At 34.7% G+C, this 25,088-nt stretch overlaps 2 protein-coding genes across 4 annotated transcripts in view; one reads left to right on the plus strand and one right to left on the minus strand.

The window, feature by feature from the left end:
- Positions 1 to 1,016: 1,016 nt before the first annotated feature.
- On the minus strand, positions 1,017 to 19,822 carry LOC125649367 (lysosomal acid glucosylceramidase-like). Its single transcript, XM_048876860.2, has 10 exons — positions 19,687 to 19,822; positions 17,171 to 17,368; positions 13,714 to 13,854; positions 11,966 to 12,099; positions 11,111 to 11,283; positions 7,609 to 7,846; positions 6,814 to 7,038; positions 4,511 to 4,674; positions 1,995 to 2,117; positions 1,017 to 1,806 (listed from the first exon to the last, which is right to left on the minus strand). Exons 1-10 carry the CDS (start codon positions 19,790 to 19,792, stop codon positions 1,701 to 1,703), a joined length of 1,608 nt encoding a protein of 535 aa, XP_048732817.2. The 5' UTR covers positions 19,793 to 19,822; the 3' UTR covers positions 1,017 to 1,700.
- Positions 19,823 to 19,827: 5 nt separating this feature from the next.
- LOC125649370 (protein phosphatase 1 regulatory subunit 36-like) overlaps positions 19,828 to 25,088 on the plus strand; it is an 18,381-nt gene continuing 13,120 nt past the window's right edge. For all 3 annotated transcript variants that reach the window (XM_048876868.2, XM_048876869.2, XM_048876867.2), the window contains exons 1-8: positions 19,828 to 19,968; positions 20,185 to 20,252; positions 21,299 to 21,364; positions 22,952 to 23,146; positions 23,258 to 23,359; positions 23,457 to 23,597; positions 23,699 to 23,741; positions 24,132 to 24,214. In XM_048876868.2, the coding sequence (XP_048732825.1) occupies positions 19,933 to 19,968; positions 20,185 to 20,252; positions 21,299 to 21,364; positions 22,952 to 23,146; positions 23,258 to 23,359; positions 23,457 to 23,597; positions 23,699 to 23,741; positions 24,132 to 24,214 (734 nt within the window). In that variant the 5' untranslated portion in view covers positions 19,828 to 19,932. The remainder of the gene's footprint in view (positions 19,969 to 20,184; positions 20,253 to 21,298; positions 21,365 to 22,951; positions 23,147 to 23,257; positions 23,360 to 23,456; positions 23,598 to 23,698; positions 23,742 to 24,131; positions 24,215 to 25,088) is intronic.

A 25,088-nucleotide genomic window follows, 5' to 3' on the forward strand; every position in this document is an offset into this window, starting at 1 on the left:
AATGAATATTGATGAAACTACGAGTTTTTGTGATCAAATAGTAGGAAGTGGTGTGCACTAGGGACCATGGCTTGAGATGATGTAATACGGTACTTTTCATTGATCTTTTCACTATGACCTTGACCTTAGGATAAAAAAAATCCATAGTCATCAATCTCTGCCAATCAGCAACCTTTTGTGGCAAATGAGAAAGCATGAGGAAAAAACAAACAAGAAACAAATTTTCTGACAAGGGCCATAACTGTTGTAAAATGTAACAAAACTAAAGATTGTTTTTCATAAAAACAAATGTCTCCCCTGCTCTCAAAATTGAAACTTTCTCCCCTTAATGTACTGCATGGTATGAAGAAGAAAGCATGAGCAGGAACATAGACATTATGAACTCCAATAAGCCACATAGGAGAAGTGTTCACAAACTATTTTACACCCTCCACCCCTCAGATTCACTAAAACTTTAAGGATAACAATTAGATCTTCCTGTCCCTACAATATGCACATCTGCTAATGGCATTGAAGTATTGTACAAAGTTTCAAATCTATCTGATAAGCCATATAGCAGAGGAAGTATTCACAAGCTATTTTACATCCTCCACTCCTCTTAGATCCACTATATCTTTTTGGAAAATAATTAGATCCTCCTGTCCCACCAATATGTACATCTACAAATGGCATTGTACAAAGTTTCAAGTCTATCCGATAAGCCATATAGGAGGAGAAGCGTTCACAAGATTTTGTGACAGACAGACGGACGGACAGAAAGTACAAAAACGTCTTAATCCCCTTGAAAGAGGGGAGACATAATTAGAAATCTACACAGCAAGTTTCAAAGCAAAATGAAAAACAACATGGAAAGCAAAGTGGAATAGACAGGAAACTTGCTGCAATTATGTAACTCTCCGATTTCTCAAAATTAAAAAAACAACGGAGAGGGCTTCATTACTGCAGCTAATAGGAAGCCCATAGATTTCATTGGTAGCTATGGGACTAAGAGAAAGTAAGTAAAAGACTTATAACAATGAGTTTGTAAAATAGTGTATTTCTCACAGTTACAGTCTCTAATAATCAAAATGTGTGATGCTTCTTAAATATAAAAATATACATCTTAATAGTACTGGAAACGTACTTTTTTCCACCGGTTCATAATTACGCAGAATCACAATATCAGTTTAATCCGCGGGTAAAAAATTACACAGATTCTTTGTATGACTACAAAGTACGCTTTGTATGATTACAAAGTACGCTGTGACAAATTTCCACGGAAAATTAATAACACGCGGAAAAAAGCATGTCTACAGTATTCCCAAGGAACATGTAAAATATAATACATCTCAATAGGAATCCCAAGGAATATACGTAATATACATCTCAATAGGAATCCCAAGGAATATACGTAATATACATCTCAATAGGAATCCCAAGAAATATACGTAATATACATCTCAATAGGAATCCCATGGAATATACATCTCAATAGAATTCCCAAGGAATATACGCAATATACATCTCAATAGGAATCCCAAGGAATATACGTAATATACATCTCAATAGGAATCCCAAGGAACATATGTAATATACATCTCAATAGGAATCCCAAGGAACATATGTAATATACATCTCAATAGAAATCCCAAGGAATATACAAAAGGTCATATTGCACATTTTAAGATATCACAAATAAACTATTCAATAAGTACAAAGTGCTATGATGACCACCAGAGAACTGTTAGTACAGTGTGGGCTTTTAAGTCTACATTCATATACCCTAATGAGGGATCTCTAAGTGCCATCACAATATCCTGACTAGATCTGAAAATAAATACATATATTTTATTAGTGATCTGCGATAACCAGCATTAAAATGGGAAAACTCAAGAATTCCAAAGTCTATCTGTGTGCAGTTTTGATATCTCTGACTTTACCAGGAATATAATATAAGGAATATTAAAAGCACCACTTTCGTATCTACAAAAACAGAAAATCTGGAAAAAACTTACCTGTTCAGTAAAACACAGACAATGGCTTTATCTGGTCTTAGAAAGCCAACAGTCTCAACATCTTTAGGGAGGCTGCTGCTGGGCACTAGTTCAATTCTGTATGATCCAGGCATGATAAACTTGCTGTTCATAGCACACATAAAAATAAAGAGAATTTAATGTGAGACTTCAAACATTTCTGCATAATAAGGAAAGACAATCTATGTGTATTTATCATATTCATTAAAGACAATCTATGTGTATTTATCATATTCATTAAAGACAATCTATGTGTATTTATCATATTCATTTTTAGCCAAAAATGTTCTTTTCAATACATTTTACATGGATAAGAAGAATTTTTGAAAAAAATTGCAACAGCAAAATTACATGTCTTATACAACTAGCAATATCTAAAAAATTCTTTTGCAATATATAGAATTCCAATTTCAAAATATAAGGCAAACAATGAAAAATAATCAGCTTACAAATAGATGGTCACCTTAGTAAAACACAATGTAGAACATAAATATTTACAAGTGTTGTGTATAAGTAGTGTAAGAGTGTATATTTAAAACTCAGAGAACTAGATGTTCTTATGGTAAAACAAGAGGCCCATGGGCCTAGAATCGCTCTTCTGATACATTGTAGAACAGGCAAAAATTCTCACTAACCAAGATTCATCAATTAACAAAGTTTGATGATGTTAAGTCAAATAGTACCTGAAAATTAAAATGTAACTGTCCAAAGTAGGTCACGGTGACCTACTTTTGGTCGACACACTGAAGACTCAAGATGCATCGACTGACAAGTCAAGTAGTATTCAAATATAGCCGTTAAATTCCAAAAGAAGGCCACAGTGACCTACTTTTTGGTCGACACACTCCAAAGACTCAAGATGCATCAACTGACAAAGTTTGATAATTGAAGCTAAATAGTATCTGAAATATTCAAATATAAACGTCAAATTCCAAAAGTAGGTCACGGTGACCGACTTTTTAGTCAACACACTCTGAAGACTCAACATGCATCAACTGACAAAGTTTGATAATTGTAAGTCAAATAGTATCTGAAATATTAGAATATAGCTGTCAAATTCCAAAAGTAGGTCACGGTGACCTACTTTTTGGTCAACAAACTATGAAGACTCAACATGCATCAACTGACAAAGTTTGATGATCCTAGCTTTCATAGTGTCCAAAATATGCATCTAAAATTGAAAATGTGAAATTTGAATGTCTGCAAAATTCAAAAAGTAGGTCACTGTGACCTACTTTTTTAAATAAAATGTTTCGAGGCCTCTAGACGCATCAACTTACAAGGTTTGATAATTCTAAACCTCTCAGTATCTAAAATAACAACCTAAAATGTATTCATAAATGATTAGCCATAAAATTCAGAAAATAGGTCATGGTGACATACTTTTCACATGACACAGTTCAAGGTCCCATGATCCATCAACTGACAACTTTTGATGATCATAGACTCAAAAGTGTCCAAGATATGCATCAAAATCCATTTAATAATAATTACCTGCGAAATTCAAAAAGTAGGTCATGATGACCTACTTTTGAGACAACATGATATTAGGTCCTAAGATGCATCAACTGACAAAATTTGATGATCCTAGTCCTTATACTAAGCAAAATAAATTGATAAAACTTTGTTGTTGCTGTTTGAGGAGTGTACAAGGGCATATCACTTTAATACTTGTTATATAGCTTTTTGACAAGCTTCTGAAAAGCTCTACAGGCTGGTTGATAAGGTAATAACTATTTTTTGACTACCCTTGTGTTTTTATTTAAAAGGGTCTCATGATATTAACATAAATTTCCTGAGAGGAACATCCTAAAGTTAACATGTCTGGTTTTGAGAGTGTTTAAAAAGGGGTAAATTTCCTTTTTGTCAAACTCTCCTACTTTGTAATTTTCTGAAGCTGAATTCTAAATCATTTAATATTCATAGTCTTGATGAAATTATGGCAATTTTGATTAGGCCAAAAATAAAAATGGATTTGTTTGATGTACTCCGACCGACCCGTCAAATTTGCTCCTACCCGATCATTTTTTTTCAGCAATTTAAAATGTCATTATTTTTTTTTTTTTTTTTGGTTCCCGTGAAAAATAGAAAATTCTCCTTATTTTAAAAGAAAATATAAAAAAAATTCATGACATTCCAAAAAAAAAAAACTACCTACCGACCCACCTTGAAAAATGGGGGTCGGAGTACATCAAACAAAAATATTTTTAATGATGGCCTTAGCTGAAAAATTGGTTTAATTTCTGCATCAAAGAAAACCTAATTTATTTTGTGCATTGATACGTCGTATGATTTTGAAAACAAAACCATGTTTATTTCAAAGTTTTTAAATGATAAGGAATATTTTTATTATTTTTTCGTGGGATGGAGGTATACCATGAAAAAAAGATGGAAAATTTTGCATCATGTGCTACGAACAATGATGCAGTTTTCCATCTTTTTTTCCCCCATGGTATACTTCCATCCTACGAAAAAATAATACGTTCATTCTTTAATACCTAAAATGTCCCATGGCATAAAACATGGGCTGCTTGTAGAATTCATCCATCTTGGAATTGACAATAATTGGACTGTCTACAAAATTCTTCACCCAGTTTGGCCCACCCTCCATGTCCAAGGCTATGTTCCAGTCTGTCCATCCACTGACAAAGCTGTTCAGATCCTACAAGGCAAACGACCAGGGCATGGAAATTCACAAGACCAAATAAGTAGAATAGGGTGTATTTATCAGAAAACACAGTCATTGCAAAATAATCAATTCAAGCATAACCAATTTGTTAAACCCTTTAAAAACTTGGAAGAAAAATCACATATTGGTGTAAGTTCCAAATTATGAGTAATTTATCAGAGGCCCGTGGACCTTCATGGTCACCTGTGTATTACACACAAAAACCTTGCATGAATATATGAAGTGAAGCATGTTGATGATGCAGTAATTGCATCTTTCAAATTCAGAAAACACAGTGGGGTTCAGATTTATCATTCATTATATATCATCTGCTCATAAGCTACTTTTTGTGGAGTATGAGGTTGTAATATCTCTTTATTACAACCTTGTTGACTAGATTCAAAATGAGTGGGAAGGACATATCTAGACAGATTTCTACAATCTAAACTTTGTGTGCAGAGACTATTGATATGAACTTACCATATTATAGCTATGCAGTCAGTATATGTATTAGGTTTACAAGTTCGATGTCCAAGACTTTAGAAGATGAAGTTTAAACATATATGTTTACTTACATTGTATACTTCCTAGAAATAGAATTCTTTTGGATATCTATCTAGTATAAATAGACAATATTTTGTGAAAACAAACACTCTGTAGACTTACATTAGATATTACATTACTGGGGACTGGACTTAACGACCCATTTCAACAGTGCTATAAACAGGCTTATTCTCATGTGCATATTTGGGTCAGCAGTGAACAAACAATGTACTACTCGGATGTAGTAGAACTGCTTAATACAAATCATTACAATATCAAACAAGATGTGTTTGTGAAACACTGATGTCTCCATATAGTTGCAAAGTAATTCTGGTACCCAAAGGTAGGTCTTGTCACAAGGAATGCACATGTGAAATAGGAAAGCCCTATCACTAATCATTCAAAAGTTATGGCCTACATTAAGTTTTTCAAAAGTATCTCAAACTCCAAGGTCAAGAGGTAAGAAATTTGGCTATTCAAAGAAAGGTCTTGTCCCAAGGAATACACATATGAATTAAAAATGCCCTATCACCAACCATTCAAAAGTTATGGCAAAGGTTAAAGTTATTCAAAAGTAGCTCAAACCCAAAGGTTAAGGTCACAAGGTGAAAAATTTTGGTTCCAAAATAAAGAAGTATGAAAGCCATATCATTATTCATTCAAAAGTTATGACCAAGATATAAAAGTATTTGTTGACACACAGACTAACACACGAACAGATCAAAAACTATATCTTACTAATCTCTAATTACAGGGGCATAAAAAGTATGGGGGGTGGGAGGGGGTCGGCTGGTTCATTTTACTTCACATGTAAAAATAACGAAAAATGAAGGTTGTCAAAAAAGGGGGGGGGGGGGGCAATGCCCCCTCCTTTTATGTGCCTGAAGGTATGAGAGCCCCAGTCTACTATCATAATGCCTGGAGGTATGAGAGCCCCAGTGTGCTATCATAATGTCTCACCCAAGGAGTCATGAATTTCATAATACACAGAGAGGCTTCTCTCCTCATTATTGCTCAGCACTCAATTTGGTTGTTTGAAGTCCAAGAGTCAAGAAGATTTTAAAAGACACAAATCTCCACCTTAGCAACACAACCCCTGAGTCAAGCACAATGAATTTCACAATTTTTGTGAGGAATTTTTGCTTATCATGACTATATGCAGAGTTTGTCTGCTAGCTGTCCTCAAACAAAGAAGATTGTACATTTTGTTTAAGGTCTGAACTCAGGCACCAGCAATGCAGTGACCATGAAATTCAAAATGTTAGTTCACCTAATCCCAAACCTGTTCTATACCTAATCCAAAACCTGTTCTATACCGAATCCCAAACCTGTTCTATACCTAATCCCAAACATGTTCTATACCTAATCCCAAACATGTTCTATACCTTGTCATGTGCTTTCAAAGAAAACGTTGATTATGTTCAAATGTAAATACACAACAGATGATGATGGACAACTAACAATCGCAATAGGTTACTTGAGTGTATCAGGTGATCTAAAATAGCATTTCATGTTTTAGTACACTATGTAAATGTAATTGACGTTTATTTCACATTGAACTAAATTGCTTGCTGCTGTGATGACAGATACCTGTATTATATCATGAGCATAGTCCTCTCCTCTTTTCCAGCTCCCCAGAGCTACTTTGGGAACATCCCATGGCATGGCCCCAGAGCAGGCCTCTGTGGCCAGTATGAATTTCTCAGGGAACTTTTTGTGGGTACTGGAGAGGGCCACAGTGGGGGTTATAAAATCCTGATACCAGTGGACAGCTATTCCTGCCACATACTTCCTGGCCTCCTCACTGCTGAAAACCTAGTACAAATGTACATGTACCAGATAAGATGCTTATTAATGGAGAAAATTGTATGTACTGACCATTCCTGTGGTAGTATCACTCAGACACTGGTACATTAAAAGCACTCATCACCAAACAATTCAATATTCAATATCACCACACAATTCAATACAACACACAATTTAATACAACACACACAATTCAAAACAACACACACAATTCAATACAACACACAATTTAATATCACCACACAATTCAATATACAATTTAACAAATTTGAATCTTCATTATGTGAGGAATCTTTCATACAAGTTTCAACTTTTCTGATTCAGGGGTTCTTGAGAAGATTTTTTTTAAACACCCCACACTATTTTAACTATTTTTTAAATTATCTCCCCTTGGATGAGGGCATAACCCTTTACTTGAACAAACTAAAAGGTGAACTAAAATGAAGAATAAAGATTGTGGCAACATCTTACTTTCAAATACATGTGTTTAAAAACATTCTTGCTGCAACAATTTCATGGTGAAAATCCATTCTGACAACAATATAATTATAATAGCTTTTCGTGGCCTAAAACAATTACCTGTTCTGCCCAATATGGCAGCTGAAGTCTGGAATCGTCTAAAATCATTATTTTCACGTCACCCAAGGAGTTCTGCTCCAAAATGGGTCCCAAATCTTTAATTATAAAGTCCCTTTGCATTTGAGGTGTCCAGCCCATAGCTTGGAAGGAGAATTTTGTGATGAATCCATCTGTAGGCTCATTCTGTCCTGTCACACCCCAAATTGGAATACCATTTTGTGCATAAGTCTTCAAAAACCTGATAGTGTAATATATATTTAAACATTGTGTTGTACTATTTCATTCAGGATTAATTTTGCCATAAAAGGATATAAATTAAGCATTAGCTCTACAATGAATAAGACTGTAGATTACTGAGTACGATATAGCATCCCTGCAAGTGTTAGCGAAATATACGAGGGGCATTTGAAAAGTTCTGTATATTCCTTATCAAGTAAAATTCTGTAAAACATATACATATATATGTCATATTCAAGATATCTCTGACAGTAGACTGATGTAAAACAAAAAAAAATGTGTGTAATTTATTTTTTTTAACCCAACACTACATGCAACAACAAATGTGGATCGGAGACAAGTTATCTTCCCCAAGTGGAAATCTTTTCGTATCAAGACTTATCTCCCCCATTTTCTCGTGTAAGTCTTACAGTCTGCCATTAGAATTCCACATGTAAAGATGCGATAATGTTTTTTCCTTCTTTCATACAAGTTGGGTGTCCGGGTAGCGCTCTCGCGGTTTCCTCCCACATAAATGACTCCCTAGCACAAACATCCGTACATCAAAGGACCCCATTGGAAAAAAGCTTTCGAGCTTTCATGGGTTATCCTTGGTATCTATGTATGTGTGTTTGTATGTATGTATATACTGTACTGAATAAACATTTATTTAAGTTTTGCGTCAATTCGTGGCCTATTACCATGTAAGTTTTATGTAATACTTGTGTACATTCATGTCTTACTTTTGAAAAGTTATTTCAGTTATTATTTATAGCAATTTCATATACTGAAATTATTTTCACCCGATACCTTGTGTAAAATTGAAGTCGCTAAAAATTATAGTAATTGTAATTCATTTTACTTATGCTATATAGTAAATTTAATCTCATATTGCAGTCAAGTTTAAGTAAGCAACATCTATGGAACGCTTTTATTGTCTTCTTTGGTATGATAGTTTATTTATAGATGTATATTTTTTATTTCAGTTATTTACCTTGCTCACTCGCTCACTCACTCAAGTCATTCATACTCCATTCATTCAACTCGCCCATGCATAATAAATAAGGAACAATTCACTGTGTTGTGACTATATGTGAGGTTAAGCTAGCTGTTCCGACAGCAAATATATTATACAGTTCGATACTGAAAATGCCCTATCTAAGGTCATTAAGCATTATAAAACTACCTGTCCTGCCACCGGTACTAGAGAGATCAAGATTCTCCATGACCATGCACGGGCACACAAATCATCCATCGTAACAGACTATTTGAATTAAGGAAAATGGAACTGGTGTTTAGCCACATCCACCCTATAGTCCTGATTCAGCTCAATGTGATTTTTGGTTTAACTCAATCATCGAAGAAACCCATGCGGTCGGTAACTTGAAAGTCGTCATACTGTTGGAAGTGTTGTTTTCCAGAGTATTGAGGGGTATACCTAAACAGGCACACAGATCAGCATTTTCCACATAGAGTTTCACATACATTTCAATGGAGAGGATTTTGAAGGATTGGTGTAAACATTCTTAAGGTAAAGACGTTACATTTGTAACAGGAAGGGAGAAAATGCAACGGACCAGCCCGGGATTTGAACCTGGGCCCCCTGAATTCTCTAGTCAGGTGCTCTACCAACTGAGCTAACTGGCCACCGGTGATCGAACCCGGCTGACCGCTACATTCCTCCCTCCTTAAATGTCTTCACACCTGAAGACATCAACCCAGGATCTTTATCCCCTGGCAAGCATTTTCACCTGTCAGTTCCAGGGGCTGGTCTACGGCACCAAATGTAACAGGAAGGGAGAAAATGCAACGGACCAGACCGGGATTTGAACCCGGGCCCCCTGAATCTCCAGTCAGGTGCTCTACCAACTGAGCTAACTGGTGACCGGCGATTGAACCCGGCTAACCACTACACATTTTTAATAGTGCAAATTGTTCAATCTTCCGTGCAACCTTTTTGCAAGAACCATTCCATGCAAGATCAAAGAAACATACAAACCATTCAAGCCCCACTCCTAGAAACTTGCAGACCATGCAAGTCATTTGAAATGTGCAGACCATTCACAAGCCCCACCCCTAAAAACTTACAGACCATGCAAGTCATTTGAAATAAGCAGACCATTCAAAAGACCCACCCCTAGAAACTTACAGACCGTGAGAGTTGTTTGAAATGTGCAGACCATTCACAAGTGACAGCCCCATGACACTTACAGACTGTGCAAAACATGCCAGTCATTAAACTATGGGATCTGGAAAAGGTGGACATAGATGGGAATTCAAGCAATGATTTTAAAATTGCACAAAGGTGCACTTTTAACAGTGAAATTCTGATAAATTCTCAATACAAATGATGATACTTGCATTAAAACAACTAGGCAGATCAAAGTCCAATACATTCGAAGACTTCAAAGCTCAGAAAGCTATATAACATAGAATCAGTGTTAGGGAGAGGCAGTGGTACTATGCATTTATCACCTGGGTATAACATCCACTATTCAGCAAGACCAGATGACCATCATAGTGGGGGGGGTTGGGGGGGGGGGGGGGGGGGGTTGGCATTATAACATCAAGAAGTATACATAGCAATTTATTGGAACTGAAGCCCATAAGAGAAAAAACAACCAAGGCAAGATACAGCTCAGTATATGCCAAACTTACCACCATTGTTTGCTATGCCCAAACAGAGGTTGCTAAGGACACATTTTATGACAGTCTGCAAATGACAGTTGATGGAACACCAAGGCATGATGCGTTACTCACTAAGGGTGACTTAAACACCAGTCAGATCAACCAATGAAGGCAGGGAAAGTACCATAGATCAACAACAATGGGGAAAGACTTGTTACATGTCGCCAAGTAAACAGTCCTGTGATTGGTGGCACGATATTAACAAATCTACGTTGAACTTTCCTGAGGGTCACACCAAAAACCAAACTTTAGAGATGACCACTTGTGAGATATTAATACATGTATAGGTATTATAAAATATATATCAAAGCTTACAGAAGGTACAAATTGACTATTCAGAACGGCTTATGAGGGGTGATCGGTGGGGGAAATAACATATTTTGGATACATTATTGGTTCTGTATAAAATAATTTCATTCTAGAGGGGGGTGGGGGTGGGTATGTACATAAGATCTATATAAGCTATCCACACTTCAGGTACCTGTGTACAAGAGTGCCATAAGACAGATACCAAAAAAAAGTTGGAACACCAATTGACAAAAACATTTCCAACCCTCCTGCAGACCAGTATGGTATATTATCTAGATGGTCTTCTTACTTTGTAAAATACAAGGCCCAGGCCTTGAAGTAAGGCCCGCCTGGCTTGCCAATCAGGGACCCCTTCCCTGTCATGTTTTTGTTTGTTTTCATCCATGCTGGAGCACTCCAAGGACTGGCAAACAATGTTAAGTTCTTCTTGTATGTCTTCATTACAGCCTGTATGATTGGAATCTGACAAAATCCATGAACACATGTTATATCATTTACTGTAGACTCCTTATCATATTATCATTTATCATTTTCAAAACAAGCCTCTTTTCTGCCATCAAAAATCTCACTTTTATTGATTTTCTATAACTTTAAATAGAATTAAGTCCTTCTAAATACAGTACTGTACTTACAACAGAACATTCTCCTAAATTGATACTGAATGGTAATTTCACCAAATCAAGTACTCAAGAAATATATGGAATATATAGTATCTATAACACTTTATATGATAGTGACACTGGTCTGTTTAATGCAATATAATTCCAATGTTATTTATTACAAGTGTTTTGATTGGACAAAAATAAAGCTGAACAAGAGTTTACACATCAATAAATCCGAAAACGCGATGTATTCATACACGCCTGAAAACAAACAACATAGTGCGGGGAAACTATTCAAATTTTTGCAATTGTTAATGAAGTGAATGAATTGGAATTATAAGAATCAAACATTCTTTTTGAAGAATTTATCAATGTGTAAACTCCGGCCATTTTACTCACAAACTTAACATAAAAGTGCTTCGCACTTTTATTCAGTTTGTGAGTAAAATGGCCGGAGTTTACACATCGATAAATTCTTCAAAAAGAATGTTTAATCCTATAGTATAATTTTCACATAAACTTAAGAATAAAATCTTCCCAACCTTATACTTGTAATCCTCTGTCGTTAAAGAGAATTTCGTTAAGTTAAAATCTCCATCATTATCATCATAGGAATATGGATGAGTTGAAAAATCACAGCTAGCCATAGGGATTCTTCCAAGAGAATACTCTATACCTAGATCATGCAAATACACACATACATGCACCTTGTTAAAATTTACAACAATACAGGTAATAATGTAACTTGACTCTGAAAATACATTGCTTGACATCTCCAATACATGTATTACAAAATATTGTAAACTAGTACTGCATGATTGTAACGGGGACCGTTACAAAAGTTCCCTGTTCCCCTATTAACATCTCCTAGTTGAAAAATGGTGCCATTTGTTTCAGTAAGTTCCATTGAATTGTTCAACAGATATTATATACAGTAATCATTTCACCTTAATTATTTCATTCATTTATTGAAGAGCTTCACAAGTTAAGGTGGCAGGGGACAGTTTCTTTGGTTTTGAAACATGTGGATAGGGGGTATACACCAAAGTCAGATTATGACAGACTAATGAAAAATCACATTTCCCTTTTATGTCAATACTTGTATTTCATATTAGTGTAGTTAATAAATTATGACCCTAAATTACATGTAATCTATAAATACTGGTGCTGGTGCACAAAACATGCTCTGAGCAGGTTCCCCTTTTTTGCTTTGATTTTCCCTCATTTGGGCTAATCCACACCACCCCCACACCATCACAGTACCAAACATGGGGATTTAGACACTGTGCACAATCAAGAACCCTATCTGCCCTTCTCAAAAATCTACCTCTCATATAGGGCCATCCACCTTCCCTCACAGCTACAGACCTTTAACTAGACACTGCATGTTTTCACCGGAATTTCTTCAGCAACTGACCACGTGTCTTAGTTTCGTATTTGCACCCATCTATATGCTAGGAATCATGGTGACACCTACATGTTGTATATCAACATTTTTACTAAGCACTCAGCTACATTTGACATGCATCCTAAAATTATTGTATACATTTTTACACATGTAATATCACTTCAAATATGGGGTATTTCCATTTTTTGAAAAAGTTGACCGGGCCTATAGTGCGAAACTGTCCCCTGCTACCTAAAGCATTATCCAATCAAAATCAATTGAACATGCATGCATTTCCTGATCAGTAACTTACACCATGTGAATCCTTCAAACATCACAGTAAATACATACAGTATAATTTTCAAGGCAATTCATTAAAAACAAGAAATTTATAGAAGTTCCAACTATTATTATCCAATCAAAATTAAGCAAACATGCATGCGGTGATTTTAACAATGCCATTAGATGAAGCATTTCAAAATAATATACACTGTATCTATATCACAACTTTCAGACCATTTCCATAATAAACAAATCTGTAATGAAAGGATAAGTATCATCCAATCAATGTTAAACAGTTCACTTAATCATTCTCAAAGCTTGACTATGATCCCTGTTCCCCACGTATGAAATTCCCAGAATTTATGACCAAGGTCATATGGCTACAGAGAGACATACCAAAGCAAAGTACTTCCCAATCTTTGATCATGAATTAAAAAGTAAATTTCCTTGAAATTGATGGTTATCCAACCATTATTTGATACTTCTTGGTGAACAAATGGCAGATAAATAAAGATGATTACACATCAATATGATATTGAGTACACACTGTCACAAATCCATCATGAGAGGAGGATGAAGGATTATACTGAAACAAAGATTTTAAGAATTCCTATACATAACCTTCTGTGGAATAGTAAGATGCTAGCAAGTTCCTTTGTGCATTAGCAGACAAGGATTGGATGTTGATTCCTGCAGCGTCAGTAAAGGCACCACCAAACCCAATGATGGACTGGTATGTCGTGTTCTGATTCACTAAAATTTCTGTAAAATTATCCATACATGACTGTTCAGCATTAAAAAACAGACACACAATCACACACACTCAAAATCAAAGTCCAAGTGACACAATTATCAAAGAAATAGAACAATAAAATGTGAGAATATTTATATCAAAATTCAGTCCAATCTGACAAACATAAAAAAAAGAATACTTTATTTTCACTAGCGAATTAAAATTAATTGATAGATTAGCATCCCCATCTGCCCCTCAAAAAAGGTCCCGACCCGATTTTTTTATTTTCGCAAAAATTACAATTTCAACTTGCTTCCCAGTGACATGATTGAATGATTAAAGTCACAGAATGTTGGTGTTATATCTTCTAACAAGGATTCCCTGAATATTAACCTGATTAACACTTTATGTGATGCCTTTTGTCGTTAATTTTTTTCTCTCAGGAAATATAAATTAAAAAATAAAATCCTTCCACCCGCCCCATATTTTTTTGTGACCCCGAATGACTAATTAAGTTGAATTGGCCTAACAAAAGAATACAAGGAAATGACACCGGACCACCATTCCATATATAGAATATTGGATCTATCATTAATCATCATGCCTCCTGTTATCTCCTTCCTATATATTCAATACTTCACTATTTACACATAGTGCATAGTTATTTATAAACATGCACTAAGTTACACTATTTCTTTTGTGTTACTTTACTTTTTTGTCTTCAAACTTTTCACATGTAATAAAAATCAATTTACTAAAATTCATAAAAATAATGTGCTCATTTGCGGATTCGAACCCCGTAAGTAATGTGTAATGTAATGACCTCTCAAGTAATGTGTAATGTAAAGCACTCTCAAGTAATGTGTAATGTAATGTACTCTCAAGTAATATGTAATGTAATGCACTCTCAATTAATGTGTAATATAATGCACTCTCAAGTAATGTGTAATGTGATGTAATGCACTCTCTAGTAATGTGTAATGTAATGTAATACACTCTCTAGTAATGTGTAATGTAATATAATGCACTCTCTAGTAATGTGTAATGTAATGTAATGTACTCTCAAGTAATGTGTAATGTAATGTACTCTCAAGTAATGTGTAATGTAATGCACTCTCAAGTAATGTGTAATGTAATGTACTCTGAAGTAATGTGTAATGTAATGTAATGCACTCTCTAGTAATGTGTAATGTAATGTAATGTACTCTGAAGTAATGTGTAATGTAATGTACTCTCAAGTAATGTGTAGTGTAATACACTCTCTAGTGATGTGTAATGTAATGCACTCTCTAGTTATGTGTAATGTAATGTAATGCACTCTCTAGTAATGTGTAATATAATGTAATGTACTCTCGAGTAATATGTATAATGTAATGTAATGTACTCTCAAGATATGTGCAATGTAATGTACTCTCAAGTAATGTGTAATGTGATGTACTCTCAAGATATGTGCAATGTAATGTACTCTCAAGTAATGTGTAATGTAATGCACTCTCAAGTAATGTGTAATGTAATGTACTCTGAAGTAATGTGTAATGTAATGTAATGCACTCTCTAGTAATGTGTAATGTAATGTAATGTACTCTCAAGTAATGTGTAATGTAATGTACTCTCGAGTGATGTGTAATGTAATGCACACTCAAGTAATGTGTAATGTAATGTAATGCACTCTCTAGTAATGTGTAATATAATGTAATGCACTCTCGAGTAATGTGTAATGTAATGTAATGCACTCTCAAGTAATGTGTAATGTAATGTACTCTCAAGTAATGTGTAATGTAATGCACTCTCAAGTAATGTGTAATGTAATGCACTCTCAAGTAATGTGTAATGTAATGCACTCTCAAGTAATGTGTAATGTAATGTACTCTCAAGTAATGTGTAATGTAATGTAATGCACTCTCTAGTAATGTGTAATGTAATGTAATGCACTCTCAAGTAATGTGTAATGTAATGTAATGCACTCTCTAGTAATGTGTAATGTAATGCACTTTCAAGTAATGTGTAGTGTAATGTAATGCACTCTCAAGTAATGTGTAATGTAATGTACTCTCAAGTAATGTGTAATGTAATGCACTCTCAAGTAATGTGTAATGTAATGCACTCTCAAGTAATGTGTAATGTAATGTACTCTCAAGTAATGTGTAATGTAATGCACTCTCAAGTAATGTGTAATGTAATGTACTCTCAAGTAATGTGTAATGTAATGCACTCTCAAGTAATGTGTAATGTAATGCACTCTCAAGTAATGTGTAATGTAATGTACTCTCAAGTAATGTGTAATGTAATGCACTCTCAAGTAATGTGTAATGTAATGCACTCTCAAGTAATGTGTAATGTAATGTACTCTCAAGTAATGTGTAATGTAATGCACTCTCAAGTAATGTGTAATGTAATGCACTCTCTAGAAATGTGTAATGTAATGTACTCTGAAGTAATGTGTAATGTAATGCACTCTCAAGTAATGTGCAATGTAATACACTCTCTAGTAATGTGTAATGTAATGTAATGCACTCTCAAGTAATGTGTAATGTAATGTAATGCACTCTCAAGTAATGTGTAATGTAATGTACTCTGAAGTAATGTGTAGTGTAATACACTCTCTAGTGATGTGTAATGTAATGTAATGCACTCTCTAGTAATGTGTAATGTAATGTAATGTACTCTCTAATTATGTGTAATGTAATGTAATACACTCTCAAGTAATGTGTAATTTAGTGTAATGCACTCTCTAGTAATGTATAATGTAATTTTCGATATTTTAGTCTTGATTCCATGATTTTCGATTCGATACAATAGAATGTACCAAATTCTTTATAATGCTAAGATTTTCTTATGTTTCGTTGTATTTATTGCTCTCTGCAAATAAATTCTACATAATATAAAAGCGTTTAACATAAAGCAACACTCTTATCACTTGTCCTAAAGCCAAATTGTCGCCATACCCAGGATTTAAACATTGGGGGTGCATTTTTCAACTCGACTGCGTCCATTTTGATACAGCAAAGTTTACTCGTATGTTGATTGGGCAATTTTGAATTCCATTGGCTAATCAGAAACCATGTTATCAAGAGCAATGTGTGCTATGATTTTAGAACCGTATCGAACCGAAACAGACCCCGAATAAATCGAACATCGAATGGAGACCACTACATCGCGATTCGGCCGCATCGCGATGCATCGTTTCACTCCTATCCGCATCCCATAACAAGTCTGTGTAGTAAGTGTGGTGAATAAAGCCCAAAATCAATAGAAACAATCTGCATCCCATAACAAGATGGATTTGACCTTCGCAACACAAGCTCAGAGGTGATCCTTGTCCCTATTGATGTAATTGTTAGTTACCTATTCCTTGTTTCTGTTTGCTGGCATTCCCATAACTATGAAGTAGACGGTTTCCTGTGATGTCTGAGCGATATATGGAGTAACCTCCCTTGCTAGCTTTCTGTGGCTCTGTGTTCTTCACGGTGTCACAGTAGCTTGAATTACAAACACAGACATACGCATTGTCACCAAACGCCTTCAAAACACAGCCTGCATGCCCTGTAATGTACAACACAACAAGATAAAATCTAAAACAATTGTTTGCAGCTGCTTGTGCAACAATTTAGAATGTGGGTTTTTTTTCCATCTGGTAACCAGGGTCTTTATCTGTGATTGTTTGAAACTCACTGTAAAATTAGCTAGACGGCTTGTAAAAATTGTAAGCCCTGCCAAAGAACTACTAGTCCGAAGAAAATAACTGCCATTTTTTAAATTACCTTTATTAATAACTATCTTCTAATCATAGTAATTCATAATGTCACTAAAGGACTCAGTTCTCATAACTTTGATCCCAATCATATATAATTTTATTTTTAGCTCCTTGGCTTGTTACATCTTCATTACGGGTACAATAAGAAGATTCAATACATCTAAATTTTGTTTAGTGGAAATTTTAACAATTGGGCATTTGTACAAAGAAATTTGTTTGCTAGAGGCAAAATTAATGCACTTCAGGCGGTTATTTCATACACTGTTCAAATATTCACTATTTCTTTTTCATATCTTTATCAACACCTATACCACATCCCCCCATCCCTGTGTTAACCATTTTTAACTACTCCCTTCAAATGATATACAGTATCACAAGACCTCCTTTTTAAGACTTTCGTTTATTGACCCTATTCCACCTCATCTCATTGGTGACAATTTCTTTCAAAATTCTGCTATTCATTATCTTCCTAATGATCAATCAAGCTGGCTAAACCTTTCTGCACAATGTGAAGACTTTTTAAGTAACCTATTGCAATTGGTTGTCATCAGTTGTCATGCGACGTCTGATGCGCGGTAACATTTGAACATTTTTAACTTCTTCTTGAGAACTATACTATTTCAATTCTTTTGAAATTTGGTATGAAGCATCTTTGGGACAAGGGGGGGGGGGGGGGGGCATTAATTGCAAATTTCAGGACTCCTGCACCCCTGGGGCCTTAGAGGCAGGGCAAAAACTGCCAAAAATTGACAAATTTTCAAAACTTTTTTTCTCTGCAAGAAAAATTAAATGCATACGGATGTAAAGCAGGAAAACCTCTACCAACATTGTAAATTTCATGATCTCACTAGGGTAGAGGTTCTGAACCCAGGGTGGGGCCAAACTTGATGTATATATATATAGTGTGTATGTGTAAATTAACACTTAAATAACATAACGTAACTATTCTAATAAAGACAAGTGACGTCTTGTAAACACTTGTCAGTAATATGTAAAACAATACAACTATTGGTTTTTACAAACTATAATTAAAAATTGACAAATAAATTAACTTTGATTTGCATTTATAGCATATCTAACATGCCAGTGAATAAGACTTGTTTTCTTGTCATCTTTATCTCTCTCTCTCTCTCTCTCTCTCTCTCTCTCTCTCTCTCTCTCTCTCTCTCTCTCAGGCCAAAGAGGAGTGTTGCCCCAGGTCGGTGTAATGACCTGATAAGTGTAATGACCTGATTGACCTGATGGGCAATAATTCTATCTACACTAAAGCATATTTCAAAAAAACAAATATTAAAAATAATAGCTAAATATCTTAAGATATATACCAACTCATAAACATAATTAATTTGGATGCATAAAACATCGTAAAAATGTATCATTTTTGTAGAAATGTCTCATCAGGACATTACACCCCTCGGGTTTGAAAATGATGAATTATTATGCATTAAAATGCATATATTTTTTAAAAAATTAGTATTTTATGAAAGGAAAACGTATATTTAATTAGATCGAATCTTAAAATATCATCTTTTCAAAATATGCTTTAGTGTAGATAGAAGTATTGCCCATCAGGTCAATCAGGTCATTACACTTATCAGGTCATTACACCGACCCTGTTGCCCCTTCACCTACACGGAAAAAGTAACTGACTCATGGATGTTTCATTCATTTCAATGTCAACTGCATCTTTCCGTCAACAATTTCCCCCACCTTGAGCTCATTCCGACATAAATAATTGATAAAAATATTACCATCAAATGTCCATTGTTTGAAAGATGGTACATGTATCAAATGATGAATCTACTACGGACATTATTCATTCATATAAGAAATGCATTATTCACGAGAGGACTTCAGGTGTACATGGAATAACCACCTCAATTGCACAAAGTTTATATTTTTGACAACCCCTTCAAAATCGCAACCAATCTTCATAAAACTTCGTATGTGGTTAGGTAATATTTAGAACATATAGATGTACAAATACTGAACCGTAATCAGGTAATGTCGGCCCCTTTACTGGGTCCGAGGTAATTTCAATAAATGGCAGTAATTTTGGTCATTCTATGGGCCCTTGTAGAATTATCCTCCATATCCACTGTGTTACCTGTGCCCTGTCCATGTTTTGAATTTACAGACAGTGTCAAAGCTAACAAAGTAACTGTCAATACAACTTTTGCATTCATCATTTCACGTCGGCTTCTCTGCGTCATGTGAGGTTGACAGTCCTAACCCGATTGTTTATCTTCAATTTTTACATCGGGATCGAAATTTTAATAATTTATACACATTGTTGCTATGTATACAATATGGAGGGACTGTAGTCAGTTTGAGAACGTTTAAAACCTTTAAAATGTCTAAAACTCTAGGGGTTGCCGAACATGTATCAGTAAGATTTGATCTAGTGTTTTTGAGCAATAAGGTTACACAGGAAACATTGTCCGCCTTTGCAACTTTCAATCTAATAAACGGTTTGAAATGCAGTACGATTAAAAAAAAAAATGGTTCTCTTTTTATTTTATTTATTTAAATGTTGTTTAGTGGAAAATACCTTACGATTAAACAATAAGATCAATTTCATAATATAACGTCTATTTGTGTATAGGGGCTGCTTCCTGTAGTTCCTGGGAAATGGGTCTGGAAAGAAGAAACCAAATCATTGGATTTTGTCAGGTGTGTATATACACTAACTAGTCAAGCATTTCCGGATTTCATGAGTGCAGACTACTTTTGTTTAAATAATTCCTGATAAAAATTTAACATGTTTATATCAAGTGTGGGGCTTGTCTCACAGATTGTGGAAAATAAACAGAATGAATTAGAATGTGAACCCTCTTTTATCATTATTATTATGTTTATTCAGATAAAGGCACGTTAGACAAAGAATAACATATAAAATTTTGCATTTACAGTCACAGATTGGACTTTAAAATTGTCCCAGCACTAGGCTCACTTAATAAACATAACATAAATACTGCCCTTTATCTTGGATAACCCAAAAAAGCCAACAGGCTCATTTCCATTCGGGTCCATTATCTTTAATCTCTTTGAAGTCATTTTGATATGAAGATGTTGACACATTTTGGTTTAAATGATACGCCCTACAAGTACCACTAGCAGGGTGTGTTATTGAAACAAATCGTAGTAACCAAAACAGATCAACATTTTTATCAATAGGACTATAGAGTTGATCATATTTCATTTTATTTTCCACAATCTAGAGAAAATCCTTGTGCTTTATGTAATGAATAAACAACTTCTGTTTTTTTAAACATAATAATTTCTGATAGCTTCAGACATGGTTTAAAAACTGCTAATTTGTTTTGGTCGAAATCCAGTTATAAAAGTAAAACCCAAACTACCACATTGTGATACTAGTTAGGTGACATAACCATTGCACTAACAGGGCTGTATAGTAATATTATCACAATATAAACTTCAAACTCACTTCGGAAATCATACAAGAACTCTTGCTATTGAGGAACAGTTTTTAGAACATTGTGTATGACCTCAATAGAGCAGATTTTTACATGATCTGCATATTTTATTCTCATGTAAGTGAGGAAGTCATATTAAATGATTATCAGTTGCCAATGTGCAGGTTCAGATTTAACTGTTTTGAAAAAAAGAAAGAAAATGAATTGCTTCAAATCAAAATACATGTCTGTTTGCAGTACTTTTGTTATATTCAACTTAATACTTTTTTTCAAACCTTTTAGTGCAAATCCAATGGCAGATAGGGATAGAAAGAAGAGAACAAGAGAGGGAAACAAATTGAAAGATAGGTGTGTATGTTTAGTATTTCCTGCTTTTACAAGATATAGCATTACATGTACAATATTGAAAAAAGAGTTTATAGATAAGAATATATCAATAGTATAATTATCAACCTATTTTTTCTATATTGGTACATGTATTTTATAGTAATTTAGTAATTATGATTAAGTGCAAGTGCGTATATATTTTCCTATCAAACTTGGAGTCCTGTTGTAACAACATTAGACATTTTGATTCTCAACAATTTTCTGATTTTCTTTGAAATGTAGTAATTAGGGTTATACGGACCGTGGATATCGGCCTGGATAGCTCAGTGGTTAGAACACCTGACTAGTAATGCAGGGGTCCCGGGTTCGATTCCCGGTCCAGCCAAAGACTTTCTTCTCTCTCTTATACTACATTTGGTGCCGTTGACCACCCCTGGTGGTGCAGGTTGGCCTGCCAGGGGCGAAAAGAACTTTGATTGGGATTGAAGGACAATTATAAAATTATAATTGATCTTAAGGAGGGAGGAATGTAGTAATTAGGGCTATACGGACCGTGGATATCGGCCTGGATAGCTCAGTGGTTAGAGCACCTGACTAGTAATGCAGGGGTCCCGGGTTCGATTCCCATTCCAGCCAAAGATTTTCTCCTCTCTCCTATACTACAGATGTTTGAATATTTTACAGGTTGTTGAACTTAGTCAATTTTTGGGAAATATTTTACAGTGTCACACAGATTTTGGTTTGTCTATTTACCTCCTGTTCCAGTTTTTAAAGACCCAATTTTAAGTTAACACCCCCAAATTTTACCTGTCTGGTGATCAATGGTAGGCCGCCTGTCAATCAAACATTTAACAATAGATCTCCAATGGAGGGACATATGAAGAGTTGGTGGCCTACAGCCAAAGAGGTGTTTTGATAACAATAACAGCCAATAATTACCAGCATTCTTTAGATCTTGAGGAAGCTCTGTAAACCTGAGTTTTGATGGCTTTGATCTGTTCACAACTACTATTTTCTCGTAATTCAAATTTGTTATAATACCCCTGAACAATGCAATTTTAATATAATTGTATTTTTTCCCTCTATATACATATATCATAAATTACACAATCAGAAATCAAACTATAATTTGCACATTAATTTCTAAAACTTGCAACTTATTAAAATAATTTATATTATCAATTTATGATACCTCTATGAAAGAAATTATTCATTGAGTCAATAACTGAGAGTGAGAAAGAAAGAGGAGGGTAGTTGTAGACTGTGTGTCAGCTACCATTAGGAATACAACCATGATATAATCACTATGACCACAGAAACTCTTGGCCAGGTAAATAACAATGGCCATAAATGAGCTCCACCCACATCCAATGATCCGTGAAGAAACCATATTTTTGGGGGGTCTTTAGGTAAGACCATTTCTAATACTCTTATGTACTCTTGTAGTATGTAATTATTAAGTATGTAAATATAAGATAACAAAACCATATCACACCCCATATTAGCCCTCGACCAATATCATGTTAATATGGGATGTGAAATGGATAAGGGTACATATTATTCTCCATTAACAAAGCTCCCATTATACAGCCCTCATGTAAATTTTAGGGTAGCGTCTAGTGTCGCAAGAGGAGGATACCGAGATAGAGGCCAAAGCAAAAGAAACGCCACCAAATCACCGCATCCACCAATAAAGCAGACGACAGAACATTCTACAGTCACACTGGACGATGTCAAGGGTGTTGCCTACAGCACAATATCCGATGGAGAGAATCTTTCAGAAACTTTTGAAGGCATATTCCAGTAAATATGACAGCCATACTTAGTTTGATTGCTGTGGTTAATGACAGCAAATGAAAATTCTCTGAAATGTATAGATTTATATATTGATGACATTTTTTTTGTGTTTTTCAGGACAGACCAATTTGATAATTTCCTACTCCACCTGTTGAGTTATTTCCATTGTTTTTTTGATAAACTTCATCAAGAACACAAAATAAACACTACAACCTATATGTAAGTATAACACTTGAGATTCATCAATTAAAACTGCATGGGTATCAGATTTTAGTGTATGAGGGTGAGTGATGTTCTGTTTTTATCTTTTCATAAGAGAACCAAGTAAATCAGAGAAAGAGGCTTATGAAGTAGCTTGTGCCAAACTGAAAGTAGGACATCGACTATTAGGCCAGTCCTACTGTTTGCTGGTGTTGGGTCTGGGATTGGAGAGTGTACATCACATGGCTTGTGGAGGGTAGGATCCTAACCTAATGAAATGGAGAAAATTTCCTTCTAAATTTGATATACACTTAAAAGTAAAGCTTTAAAGTTTCATTGAGAAGACTATAATTGCAGGTCACGAGTGTCATCTACTCTTAAAGACAGAAGTATGTTTGAGGTGAGATGTTGCTTGGGATCTCTGACAATTTATGTTGTGTCATCTCTTGACTATTAAAATCATTACCTCTACCAAGAATGTTATATTCTATTACCTGTGTTTGTCAACATGTACCTGTGTGTGTTTGTATGTATGTATGTGTTTGTATATATGTACGTGTTTTATGTGTCTGTGTGTTTATCTGGGGACAATATTACCAAAAAAAGTAAAGCTTGAATTTGATCCAAATTTATTCACGAACGATAGATGTGCTGACTTAGGGAAGAACTGATTGAAATTTTAGATGCAATCACTGGTATGATAACAGTTGCGTATACAATTCAAAGAAATTAGGGAGTCTTGACAGAGGCCTGCTATCTCTAAACACTCTTGTTATTTTCTACATTTCAGACACTTTATTCTTTTTGTGCATACTTTGTATGGATTGCATTTAAAAAGAAGGAATATGAAAATATAAGAAAAGAAATTGGAAGGTAGGTCTAGTCTGATACTCATTCATAAAATAATGTTTCATTTTGAACTTTTAGACAATGAAGTAAAGTAGTCAGTCATACATAAAACTCAAATTAAAACAAGTTATACGGAAAAGTTTTCTTTCATTGAATCATTTGATTATAAATATGATAAAATGATGGACTTAAAGCTGTATGACCCGATGTTCATGTATTACTTTTGTACATAATTACTTTAAAGCAGATTAATTACTTTATAAAGTTATTAACTTTCCCTTAATTACATGCTTGAAAACATCTGCATGTAAAAGAAAACAGTGAGAATATTATTTAGAAAGTAAATATGTGTGGTACATATATAAATCATCCCATAATAGACGTCTATAAATAGACCCACGCGCGTCAGGGGAATCCCAACATGATGTATTAACTCATACGCAACTGTCTAGTTATAAGGCTGAAAGAGCGTAAAACAACGAATTAATAAGAGGTATTTGATATTTTTATTTCTATTAAACTTGTGGCACGGTACTGTTATAACAAAATACACAGCTTTACACAGATAAGACCACCGAATAACCGATGATCTGAAAGTTTGAACTGGCCACGTGACTGTCACTTGAAATGGCAGAGTGATGCGGTTATTTGTAAACATCGATTTAAAATCAAATAATTTGGGTTAAAACAGGTGAAATAATGTATGATATGTCATACAGCTTCATAACTACATACGTGCGATGATTTAATAGCGTTTTTACGAGATGGAAAATAATATTGTCATTCGGACCATACAGCTATAAGTAAGATATGGGAAGAAATTCCTGAACAAGGGACCAGTAAAGAGTAACCCACAATATTGCCCCAACCAATGAATGACTGGCATATATGGTTTCTG

Source organism: Ostrea edulis, chromosome 5, assembly GCF_947568905.1.
Source record: "Ostrea edulis chromosome 5, xbOstEdul1.1, whole genome shotgun sequence".
NCBI classification, from domain to species: Eukaryota; Metazoa; Mollusca; class Bivalvia; order Ostreida; family Ostreidae; genus Ostrea; species Ostrea edulis.

What these genes read in the sequence shown, in the direction of transcription:
- LOC125649367 (XM_048876860.2), bottom strand. Translation starts at nt 19,792, where the DNA reads ATGACGCAGAGAAGCCGACGTGAAATGATGAATGCAAAAGTTGTATTG. An exon ending in AAAACATGGACAGGGCACAG is followed by an intron (nt 17,369 to 19,686) that starts GTAACACAGTGG and finishes TGTACATTACAG; the next exon opens with GGCATGCAGGCTGTGTTTTG. An exon ending in CAAACAGAAACAAGGAATAG is followed by an intron (nt 13,855 to 17,170) that starts GTAACTAACAAT and finishes ATAATTTTACAG; the next exon opens with AAATTTTAGTGAATCAGAAC.